Source organism: Mandrillus leucophaeus, unplaced genomic scaffold, assembly GCF_000951045.1.
Source record: "Mandrillus leucophaeus isolate KB7577 unplaced genomic scaffold, Mleu.le_1.0 Scaffold262, whole genome shotgun sequence".
Taxonomy (NCBI): domain Eukaryota; kingdom Metazoa; phylum Chordata; class Mammalia; order Primates; family Cercopithecidae; genus Mandrillus; species Mandrillus leucophaeus.
The window spans coordinates 583,329-595,877 of NW_012102721.1; the positions used below are offsets into that span (position 1 = coordinate 583,329).

Consider the following 12,549-nt stretch of genomic DNA (forward strand, 5'->3'; position numbering starts at 1 on the left):
GCTGCCACTCAGATTAGGAAAGTGAAGGAAACTAGTGGTGCCCTACAGCACTGAGAAGAGTAACTGGAATGGATCACCCAGAGGCCACCGCAAAAATTCATGTCTGCCAAAGCTTTCATGTCCTACATTGATGCATGGGGAAGAAGAGTATGTTCTGCGCTCTTTCATCTTTGAAATCTCTCACTAGTGCACCTCATTAGCAGAATACAGCTGCAACCAGAAACTGAAAGGCAGAAGAGTCTGACAGATAAAGTTTCCAGCTTTTCAGCTGACTGTTGCAAAAGAAAGCATATAATGCAGGACAGAGGAGAGCAACAGAATCTTGTAGGCTAAGGAGAAGATAATGAAATATTTGGATTGTCATGTCGTAAATCTGTGTGTCTATCGGATACCCAAGCAGAAGTGTCAAGAAGGAAGTAGAATACACAAGTCTAGGAATCACAGGAAAGGTCAAGGATGGAAATATAAATTGGGGAGCCATTAGAACATAAATGGTAATTAAAGGCATGCAACTGGAGAGTATTACCTAAGGAATAAGTGTAGATAGAGAAAGGTCCTAGAACTGAGCCCTGTATGCTTCTGGAAAAACTTGGACATTGGGGAAATCAGGAAGCGCTTCTAGGGTTAAAAGGATTGAAAGCGGCACACGGTAGCTCATGCCTGTAATACCAGCACTTTGGGAGGCTGAGGCGGGTGGATTACTGGAGATCAGGAGTTCAAGACCAGCAGCCTGGCCAACATGGTGAAACCCCATCTCTACTAAATACAAAATTAGCCAGGCATGGTGGCATACACCTATAATCCCTGTTACTTGGGAGGCTGAGGCAGGAGAATGACTTGAACCCTGGAGGCAGAGGTTGCAGTGAGCCGAGATCGTGCCATTGCACTCCAGCCTGGGAAAAAAAGAACAAAACTCCATCTGAAAAAAAAAAAAAAGATTGAAGTTGAGACTGGGACCTGACAGAAGCTCAGACAAATGGCTTACATATTGCAGTCAAGACTACAGGAAGGCTTAGAGGTCAGGAAGAAGAGGAGATGATGCCAGCCAATGCAACTGACAAGGTAGGAAAATAATCTACACAGTATGGTCCTCTGAAAGTCAAATGTCAAATACTGATGAGAGTTGTGTTTTGTTTTGTTTTTGTTTTTGCTTTTGTTTTTGCTTTTGCTTTTGTTTTTGTTTTTGTTGTTTTGAGACAGCCTCTTTCTGTCACCTAGGCTGGAGCGCAGTGGTGTAATCACGGATCACTGCAGCCTCCACCTCCCAGTTCAAGAAATTCTCATGCCTCAGCCTCCTGAGCAGCTGGGATTACAGGTGTGTGCCACTATGCCTGGCCTGATGAGAGTTTTTGTTTTTGTTTTTTAAATCAAATTAAATTAAATTTTACGTTCTGGGATACATGTGAAGGATGTGCAGGTTTGTTACATGGGTAAACGTGTGCCATGGTGGTTTGCTACGCCTATCAACCCATCACCTAGGTATTAAGCCCAGCATGCATTAGCTATTTATCCTGATGCTCTCCTGCCTTTCAGCCCCTCGCTGACAGACCCCAGTGTGTGTTGTTCCCCTCCCTGCTTCCATATATTCTCATTGTTTAGTTCCCACTTATAAGTGAGAACATATGGTGTTTGGTTTTCTGTTCTTGTATTAGTTTTCTGAGGATGATGGCGTCCAGCTGCATCCATGTCCCTGCAAGGGACGTGATCTCATTCCTTTATATGGCTTCATAATATTCCATGGTATATATGTACCACACTTTCTTTATCTAGTCTGTCACTGATGGGCATTTGGGTTGATTCCATGTCTTTGCTGTTGTGAATAGTGCTGCAGCGTACATGCACATGCATGTGTCTTTATAATAGATTAATTACTATTCCTTTGGGTACATACTCAGTAATGGGATTGCTGGGTCAAATGGTATTTCTGGTTCTAGGTCTTGGAGGAATTGCCACACTGTCTTCCACAATAGTTGAACTAATTTACATTACCACCAACAGTGTAAAAGCATTCCTGTTTCTCCACAGCCTTGCCAGCATCTGTTGTTTCTTGACTTTTTAATAATCATCATTCTGACTGGCATGCAATGGTGTCTCATTGTGGTTTTGCTTTGCATGTCTCTAATGATCAGTGATGAGAGTTTTTAACAAGATGGAGTATGAGAGTTCAACACTGTATTTGGCCAGATGGAAGCTGTAGGAAACCTTAAGCAGAGTCGTCTTCAAAATCTTGAATGAAGTAGATGGAGGTAGGGATAGAGAATGTGCAGTGAGCAAATAAAGAGAGAATTTACAGAATTATTTGGACTCATTGTGACGTAATATAAGGAGAGCAGAAAAAAAGAGCAGCAGTTGGAAATGATGTAGAATCTGGGGAGAGACCTTTTAAAGAAATGTGATATCAAGGCTTGTGTGTGTGCTGAGAATGATATGTGATCTTGGAAGTCAGCTTGAGAATGGAGCAGTCAAAACACAAATTGGTTGGCAGGTCATGATCAACACGAGAGGAATCTCTATCCTGCTTCCAGGCTATCCTTGGCACTGTTATTTTTTAAAAAATAATGCACTGACTTTGCTTTCAAAGAAATTACTGGACAGTCAAAATATACACACGTGCAAAAATTGAGGAGCAATTTCCCATAAAATGTAAGCAAGAATAATAGTTATTTTATGTTATTTCTGTAAGTGTTAGTGGCAGTAAGTAAAGAATGAATTGTAAAATTGTGACAGGGAAGGTAGAGGAGTGCTTTTTGAAACCTGTTTTCCATTAGATCTTAAAGAAAGTTGAGAACATAAATTTGTGGAGAAGTGAGGGTGATTATTCTTAAGGGAGGCGGAAGCAAGATTTAATAACAGTGCAGAACAAGGAATCAGCAAAGCCTGTTGAAAACGTCAGAAAACGTAGGGGAAGCTGGAGTGGAGGGTTAGAGTTGGGAGACCTGAGTGAGGGTCTTGGCTTCCACTCAGTGGGCAGTTGGGACCCACCTAATGTGGAATAACCATGGGGTTCTGGAATGGGCGGATACAGTGACATATCGCCCATATTAGTGGATCCATGAATCATTTTCTACAAAGTCATCTTGTTTGGTTTTCAGACAAACCTTGGAAATCAAGAAAGTTCTGGAATGATGAAGCTGTTCATGCCGAGACCTAAAGTGCTGGCCCAGTATGAGTCCATTCAGTTCATGCCATGGCAATTTTCTTGGAACTCCTTTTTATTGTTAGTTCTCATTTGTTTCCATATTTAGTGAACATACACTTAATTGCAAAGCTGTCATTAATAAAAATTCTTATAGTACCTCACTGCACAAACATCTTTCATGTGTGCTAGGCATTTTCAAAAGTAGCATCATTCTGCATCTGATTTGTATCATCTTATTTAAACCAAGACAATATTGGCCATGCTGTCTACCAAAACAGGCTGTAAGAAATTATAGTAATTTTTGCAGCTATAGAGTAATTTTTGCAGCTATAGAGTAATTTTTGTAGCTATAGAGTAATTTTTGCAGCTATAGGTGCAAAATTTACTATATAGAGCTATATAGCTCTATAGAGTATATAGCGATAGAGCTATCTCTTCTGGGTTTCCAGAAAGTGTTCTGCTCTATGTGAGTTTAAGAAAACCGGCACATTGGTGGGAGGATAGTAGTTGGGAAATGCTTCTAGGATTAAGAGGATTGAGGTTGAGACTGTAGGTAAGCTTAAAGGAATGGCTGAAGTATCCCATCAAGACGTCATAGTGTCATTAGAATGACCATGTTCTCTTGTGAATCCTCACCAATGGTATAGAATCCTTTGATTTCAATTCCTACCACTCTGGGAAACCCCAAGGCTTGTGCTCCTGGTGCACCGCTCATTTCAAGTATGTTGAAGCATGCCTCCTTGTGGGAATGCTGGATTCCCAGCCCAGTGAGGTAATGACCAAGCAGCATCTTCAGAGGAAGGATGGCTGTGCAGCGTGGTGAAGGACTCAATGAGAAGGTAATTGATGCTTCACCTTTTCTTGTTTTCTGTAAAGTAGGGGAATATGACTCCTCCACCCGGGTTTTTTTTTTTTTGTTTTTTGTTTTTTTTTTTTTCTTTCAAGCAATCAAAATTCTTTAAGCTTCTTGGAGAATGGGATTTTCTAGGAACTGTGAAATTTTTAGGGGTGGTTGGGGTCTGAGCAATCCAGAGAAATATAGATGCAAGCTCAGGGGAAAAGATGAAAGGTACTAAGGAAGAGGCAGAATAGTCCTATAAAGAAAAGGCACACAGATACATGCATACACACACTGAGACTCACACAAATCTTGTTAAAAAAACATTACAGCAAACTGGAGTTCTTAGATCCCCAGTGCATGGAGCTTTGGGAGGGTAATTCTGTTAACTTAAAGAGAAAGGGTAGTCCTCTGTAATGAATACAGTTCTTGTGCATACTCAGCTACTGTGCTCTAATGATGTTTTACTGAGCTTGAGGATCTGTTAGACAAAATATGCTGATCTTCTGTACCCTGGGAACTTTCTCCAAGTGAGGTCACACTGCTGCCCAACTCAGTTCTATGACTGCTCTGATGATGCGATTTTATTCCATGTCCAGTGATTTAGAAAACATAGAGTTTTGAGTTTGAGTTCTTTCTCATGAATCCGTTAGTGATTGTGGTCGGTTTCATTGATTTCTTCCTAATGATTTGTCTTCTCTTTAAGACTAGTGCTATTTGCGGTTTAGTGATATGTACTTGTAAGGATTTGGGTCTGATGTTTGGCCCATCAGCCAGGTTGTCTGCAGTTTGGGATTCTTAGTCATCTAAGATCCAATGTCTGACCCCTTCTCCTTGCCTCATTCTGTACATGCTGTTTAGTTACAGGATGAACTTGGTCCCTAAACATTCCAACAGCCACTGGGCTTTCAACAAATGTAACTGAATGAAAGACAAATCTTTCATGTGCAGATTTGCCTGCTCTAGAACACAGAGTTGAAAATACCTCTCATTACCTCCTTAAAATTATATGCTTGGCCTCCTTTGAAGCCAAGGTATAGCTTTTCAAGCCAGTTGGCCTGTGCCATGAGAGGGTCAGCACCTTTCTGAGGACGGTTCTCACTACTGCTATACCTCGTGCTGTTGAAAGCAACAGGAGCTCTTCGGGTGTGTGCAATTTCTCTGTAGCTGCCCGAGGCAGGGCCCTGTATCCTGTGGTTGCTCAGGGGGACTCTTGGGCGGGAGATGCCTGCAGATCGACTTTGTAGTGACCTTCACCATCCTGGTTCCAGCCATTTTTCCTTGGCACCATCCAGGCCAAGCTTAATGCAGCAAGGACCAAGATGTCCTCATCCTCAAGCATGCCTGCCTTATGCGAATAGAGTGAAGCTGGCTCATTTCCAGCATTTTCTTTCTGAAATTAAATTTTCTTATGGCAGTAGGTTTAATATGACTAGGCAAAACCCTAGGGTTTTACACAAATCATTTATCATTTGGACGTAATTCTCACCATTTAAGCCCCTCTGGTTTCTACATTATTGAATGAGACATTGTGGCCTTCACCCTTCCATCAGGATGGATTGGGTGAAGGGTCTTATCTAAAATTCCCAGTGTGCTCTAATTGTCAATCAACCATTCAAAACAAACAAGTGACCTCCACTACCTACAGGATAGACTTGGTGCAAGTCTAGTTTTAGTGTGAAAAGCAATTTCCATATAAACATAGATTATAAAGGGGGCTTCTATAAGGGTCTGAGCAACAGCTCATTGTATGTGACTAGCAAAGTGGGGAGAAAAAACAAAGAAATCTCCCTATGGGTGCAGTGTTTTTGGTTTTATAGAAAGAGAGAAAAACAACTCTTTTTGAATCAAATCATCAGGCACAAAAAACAAATGCTGCCAGAGTAATTACCCTGAAAAAAACTCAGTCCTGAGGGCTCTCCACACCATAGGTTTCCTGATGCCACCTGCAGCTCATCCCAAGAAGGGGTTGGAGACGCATCAGGAGCCTTCGGCAAAGGGGAAACACCCTGCAGTGGGGCTGACTTGGCAAAGAAGCACCCCCAGAGGAATGAGAGGTGCAGCTTCTCTCCCTTTCCTCCTTGCCATGTGCTGAGAGCCCCTGACCCCAGGATCTTTCTGCAGTCCTTCCCCTCAGGTTGCTTAGACAAGGAATTTAACTGCACTTCAACCACTGAACAGTAGAATGGGGTCCTAATTGTAACCCTGTCATGGATTTTGAAGGATTTAATGAGACAATCCATGGGAAAAGCTAAGCACTCAGTATGCCCCCAAGTCAGTGGAGTTGCTTCCATTCCCAACCTCGGTCTTCAGTCCCTGGTCACCTCACAAGCAACTAGGGACTCAACACTAATTCAAGGCACAGATCTTATTGCAGGGGCCTCCCAGACGCGGGAAGGTCCTCTTGGCCACTAGGGGGCACCAACTACATGGAAAAGAAGGATTGAATTTCGAGGACTCAGTCCACTGCCCTGCAATGTAAATCCTGTAACTCATTTAATTTTCTTGGAGCAAAGTTTGGGAATGGTTGATGCAGATGGTGCTATTTCTACTTGGGAAGGTGGTTACACTTACATGTCAAATGAAACTTTTCTTAGCTCCTCCCTGTGACTCACCAGCTCTAGCTATTATGCACTCATACTTTAAAAAAAGTTTTCGGCTCAACCCCTTTTACTTTCAGTCCTCTTTATTCTGTATTCTCCAATGCCTGGGAAAATAGGCAATATCCTCCGTTATGTGGAAGAGGAAGAAGAGTTATGTAGAAGAAAGAAGCGTCCTTACTATGAAATGTTTCTGACTTTTTGAGCCAACTACGTCTGGATCAGATTTTTCCATCTATAGTCATATCTTTTCATAGCCTTTTAAACCTGGCTCATGAGAGGACAGAGAGAGTGCAATGCCCCTGAGATATCTAGGAAACCATGGAGAATTTCTGATCAGAATTAACCTTTATTGTATTTGAAAGTAACCTAGATCCTAGGAAGCATGAGATGCCATGGGCTTCCCAGAACCCATAGCAGGTGAGAAAGAACTGGAATACAGGGTGAGGTGTGATGAATTGAACTGCTTTTCCCGGAACACAGAATACAGCCAAGGTATGAAAGCTGTTCCCCAGAGGGGAAAAATGTACGTTGGCCAGTGAGGGTGCATCCAAGAGCCTGTGGGCTTTCTTGGGCATTGATGAAACCAATATGCCAGGCATCACCTGCTTGAGAATTACTAGAGATGTTTGTCAAACCCCCAGGTTTTGAGCCCTAGCTCAGAGCTCTGGAATTAGACTATCTTGATGTACATCTCAGAAATATGCAACTACTTTGAGGTGGTTTTACACTTCCTAAAATTTAAAAACAATTGTTCTAGAAGATAATAATTCTACCTCCACTGACATTGGAAATACATGTAAGGATGGCTCTGCATGTACTTTGTCACAGCAAGTTGACATTTTCTTGAATCACTGAAATGAATTATTGCTATAAAAAATCCAATCCAACGATAAAGCCCGAGATGATCAGAACTGTTCATCCCGAAACTCTTCATGTCCCAGAATCACACATGGTGTCTGGCACACCTGCTGGAGTGGATTCCTGTGGTCGGTGACCCCCCAGTTTGTGTGCCAACAGGGCTTAGAGCTGCAGGCAATGCAGTTGCCACATGGTACCTCAATGTCAAGAATCAACAGTTCCAAGAAGCCAAGAGGGTGCAGGTTGGCAGTAGTGGGGTGGGGGGATCTGGTTGCAAGATGGTGTCATGGAGCCTTTCTGTGGCATTGAAGGAACAAAGACACAAGAGCATAAAACACATGGCACTTTTGTGCTGCTGGCCCTGTTTCTACATTGAATGACCTCCCCAGGAAATCCCCACTGAAACACAAGGTGAGTTCTGCCAGATTAAAACGAGATAATTCCAATGAGTTTATCAGGAAGTGGAAGTGGAGAGCTACGCTGGAAATCTGTTTTCAGACATCCTGTGTCCATATCTGTTTCTGGAAACCACTTCTAGATGAACCTTGGACTCAGTTCATCTTCCCTTTGCTCTACATTCTCTGATTTCCAAGCAATAAAACAAACAGGCCTACATGGGTTCATTTGATAGACATGGTGCCTTGCTCACCCATCTCTTCAGCCTCTCTCTCCAGTCATGCAGACAGTGCTTTCCTGAGGAGTAGCAATGAGGAGATAGGAGAAAGTAGATTATCTGTTTCTTAACTGGCTCTTTACCTCTCAAATAACCTTCCTCTTTGGGGCATTTTTGCACAATTCTCTCTAGATTGAATGTATTGAGGGCAAAATAACCCCAAACTGATTGCTGCAGTTATTATTATTGTTCTCCTCCTCCTCGTCCTCCTCATTTTCTCCTCCTCCGCCTCCTCCACCTTCTCCTTCTACTCCTCCTCCTCCTTCTCCTTCATCTCTGTCTTTTTCTTCTCTTCTTCCTCCTGATTCTTTTTTTTTAACTCAACTGTGTGATGATTTCTTCTTTTACAACAATTTTATTGCCATAGTTTACAAATTTTCAGTGAAATATAAACCCTAAAATTTAAAATATTGCTCTAATAATTTTTAAAAATAGAGTCATTTTTAAGTGCAAAGGGCCATATTATTCAAATTCAATTTTGAAGTTTATGTTTATACCTTTCCTGGGTTTAGGGGCCATTTTAAAATGTGGTAATTATGACAATATCTGATGGTACCAGTGGCCACTTCAATAGCTGTTAGCTGCAAATTCAACAAGTATAGGATATCTCTCTCCTTCTTGGGACTTTCATGGCATAACCCTTTTCCCAATAATGCTGTGTGGTTAAAAAAATAATAATAATGCTGTGAGGTTCAGAGAGACTAAATAACTATCAAAAATCATGTAAAAAAGATATATTTGAACAAAGTTTTCAAACTCCCAGGTATTCCCTGCAAAGAGAAGGTATGAGGAACAACCCTCTTTGTCTCTGTGACCCCACAGCAGCCTCTGGGCCCCCATTTTCTGATTCTTCCTCCTGTTCCTTTTTGTCTTTGATCTGCTTCTATTTCTCCTCTCCTTTTTCCTCTTGTCTTTTGTCTGGTCCATGCCAGTCGTGCTCTCCGAGATGAAGAACCTGTGATCCCTTGATTGTTGACAACCTGAGAACATTTCTTGCCCCACCCAAGGCAGAAGGAAATGACACAAAGAAAAACATTTTATTCATTGGGTGAAATGGGACTGCTTTTGAGCTGCTTTGTTCAACATCAGTGAAGCTGCTCAATAAAGAGAAGAGGAAACCTGGCATAAAAGAAGAAACTGGGCTTCAGCTTTGCATGCATATGCATGTTTATTTCAGCACCATTCACAGTAGCAAAGACATAGAATAAACCTAGATGCCCATCAATGGTGGACTGGATAAAGAAAATGTGGTACAATACACCATGGAATACTATGAAGCCATGAAAAAAGAACAAAATTATGTTCTTTGCACCAACATGGGTGCAGCTGGAGGCTATTCTCCTAAGTGAATTAGTGCAGAAACAGAAAACCAAATACCACATGTTCTTACTTATAAATGAGAGCTAAACATTGGGTACACATGGATATAATGACAGGAAAAACAGACACTGGGGACTCCAAACATGGGGAGGGAGGGAGGAGAGTAAGGACTGATAAACTACCAATTGACTACTGTGTTTACTTTGTGGGTGACGTGTTCAATTGAAGCCAAAACCTTAGCATCATGCAATATATCCATGTAACAAATCTGCACATGTACCCCCAGAACTAAGATTTAAAAAAATAAAATAAGAAATATTTCCTCCCAGAGACAATGTCCTAACTTGGTTTTATCAGAGTCAATTCTTCCTGATGGGAGATAATAAATAATGGCATCTTATCCAGAAGACTTCATCGAGTACCTGAAGTTTACTGTGGGAACATCTGGGCTGTAGGCCCTCCTTCCAGGGAGCTCTGGGATCAGCTTCTGATACTGAGAAGCATGAAGTTCGAATTCAACTTGAGCCTTGTTATGCTTGTGTGTGCGCTTCCACACTTACTGTTAAGGGATTCGCGAGTGGCTAAGGAGAGGAGACACAGAAGACTCCCTTTCTTTGTAATGTACTAAAAACCATAGAGAATCAGTAAATGCAGATGAACAGGAATATGAAGCACTTACTGTCCTTATGGTTCAGAGGTTTTAGAACAGGCACATCCACCTTTACTCAGCCACAACCCAGAAGACTGGAATTCAGAGGCACACTCGACCTCTAAGCCTGCCTTTCTCATCATGCTGTCTCACACTTCTCCCTGGATAAATAAAGGCAACCTGTGCCCTGGCCTTGATAATGACGCTGGGGACAAAGTCAAGCTCCGACAGTGTTGGGACAGTCTCCGGAGTCCGCCTGGGCCCTGGCGCCTGTAACAAACGGCCTGGCTGGTCCTTAGGCCAGGCCACCTTGCCTGACTGCTTTCTGGTTTCTTTCCCTCCTGGGCCATGTGTTTTTCACCTGCCTGATGGCTGCAGTCTGCTTTCCATCTGGTCATCATTTCAAAAACATGGGAAGCAGAATATGACAAATGGTGATAAATGGAAAGCAAAGAGTCACAAAGGTTTCAGCGTTGATCATCAACAGATTTACCAGCAATTATAAAATTTGGCTCCTCCTTATTCATTTTCATCTGCATGCCAAAAGCAATCGATTGTAGTACAGACCCGCATTCTTTGTATATTTTACTTGCCAAGTCAGTTGGAGTCCAGATGGTGACACTGACCTTTGCAGAGTTCCTCATTCTTCCCAGGAAATGTATATTCGAGGAAAAGTGAAGCCTCTTACCACTTTAATGGTACCACTAAGAGGGCAGTTGGGGAACTTGGATTCTTTTAAATGCATACACATACACACACACACATACACACACACACACACACACACACACTCCCACCCTAAGCCTGGAACATGCTGCTTGCTCTTATCATCAGAGTGTTATAATTTTGGGCTGACTGAAAAACAAAAGCTCCAAGTTAGAAAGCAATCTGTTCCACCCCTGCCCCCTCACCCTCCCTGAAGCCAGACGGCTGTAGTGCCGCTTTCTCCCCTTCAGACACACACCAGGTTGGAGCCCATTAAATTGCGTTGGCACTGACTGGACCTCACAGAGGTCCGTGTTCTGTGTCCCTCCAGGCACCTTATTGGCTTTTGCACACTTTCCTTGCTGCTCCGAGTTCACCAAATGCTGTGATAAATCCTTGTAAGGTCACAAGGGTGCAACAATGAGAAAAAAAAAAAAAAGCCGTGATCCTAAAACTGAACCACACTCCTACATTATCAGGATTTTTCCATTTTCCAGTGAGAGTGGAATAGTGAAGACTTTCTGCTCCGGAGCCTGGTTCCTTTCCATGGATCTTAACAACAGGGGGAAACAGCAGACCCTGCACCTGCAGGAGGAAGAGGGTCTGGGGAAAGATAAAGCTGGAATTAACCTCATGATACTAATTATAAAGAATGATTGGAAGGATCAACAACATCCAAATTAGCTATTTGCCAAACACTGCATATCTATCAACTGATAACCACGCTCTTATTATTGAAATAATCTGTGTTTTCATAAATCCAGTTCTAATTCAAGAAGACGCCATTTCATGTGAACTCCGTCGGATTACAGCTCTCCAGGCACAAGGAGTCACTGGCTAAGAATCAAAGCACATGTCCAGATTTCCTCCTTCTCACTTTTCTTCTTGGTTGCTTATGGATGCAAAATGCTCTTTCCTTCCTTCTCCATTCTGTGGCTTTGGGGATTTAGAAGAACAAGAGTTAAATCCTTACTTTGTGTCAGGGTCTGTAACAAAGGCTTCACACATCTTAACATGTTGAGTCCTCAGACCAAAGGCATGAAGATGGATATACTATTGTCATCCCCATTTTACATATGAGGACATCGAGGCATAGATAGATTAACTTGCCCAACGTCACAGGCTAGTATGTGTGGATTTGAACCAAGGCCATGGAGCTCTGGGATTTGTGCTCCTAAACATGTTGCTGTGGTCCCCCTCAGAATGTAGAGCAAAGTCACCCCCTCAGCTGGGGGTGACTTTGCATTTGGCAGGGGCCTCTACTTTAGCACTGTCTGGAGACATTGTTGGTTGTCACAGGTGGAGAAGCACTCCTGGAATCTCGTGAGTGGAGGCCAGGCTGGAGATGCTGCTCAACATCCTCTAATGTACAGGACAACTCCCCTCAGCATAGAACTCTCCTCCCTCAAATATCAATAATGCTGACATTGAAAAAACCCTGATGAAAAGAAAACACCGGACACATACACACAAATGTATACAGATGTATAAATAGTAAATCAATCAATCAATCTATCAATTTCTGTTGATCCACCTATCTAGCTAGCTACCTGTGTCTTCTTCCAGCTCCCAGAACATAGCTAGAAGGTTTACTCTTTTGAAAGGGCCTTTAAAGTATTCACTATTTTGAAAGCTTTTAGTAGTAATTTTCATATAAGAGTTATAGAGCAGGCTGGGCGTGGTGGCTCAAGCCTGTAATCCCAGCACTTTGGGAGGCCGAGGCGGGCGGATCACGAGGTCAGGAGATTGAGACCATCCTGGCTA

General features: G+C 42.5%; 2 protein-coding genes across 8 annotated transcripts in view; both read left to right on the plus strand.

Moving 5' to 3' along the window:
- Window positions 1-3,880, plus strand: part of LOC105542560 (Down syndrome critical region protein 8-like) — a 47,260-nt gene extending 43,380 nt beyond the window's left edge. For 2 of the 6 annotated variants that reach the window (XR_001006488.1, XR_001006487.1), the window contains exons 3-4: window positions 1,219-1,315; window positions 3,093-3,300. Coding sequence is in view for 1 of the 6 variants with exons in the window: in XM_011984156.1 (XP_011839546.1) it covers window positions 1,219-1,315; window positions 3,093-3,217; window positions 3,829-3,868 (262 nt within the window). In the remaining 5 variants the exon portion in view is untranslated. Of the gene's footprint in view, window positions 1-1,200; window positions 1,316-3,092; window positions 3,301-3,828 lie in introns of those variants that run through there. The other 4 variants (XR_001006491.1, XR_001006489.1, XM_011984156.1 and 1 more) reach the window with 3 other exon arrangements.
- Window positions 3,881-3,928: 48 nt separating this feature from the next.
- Window positions 3,929-12,549, plus strand: part of KCNJ15 (potassium channel, inwardly rectifying subfamily J, member 15) — a 149,380-nt gene continuing 140,759 nt past the window's right edge. For both annotated transcript variants that reach the window (XM_011984145.1, XM_011984154.1), the window contains exon 1: window positions 3,929-3,978. The gene's annotated coding sequence lies outside the window, so the exon portion shown is untranslated. The remainder of the gene's footprint in view (window positions 3,979-12,549) is intronic.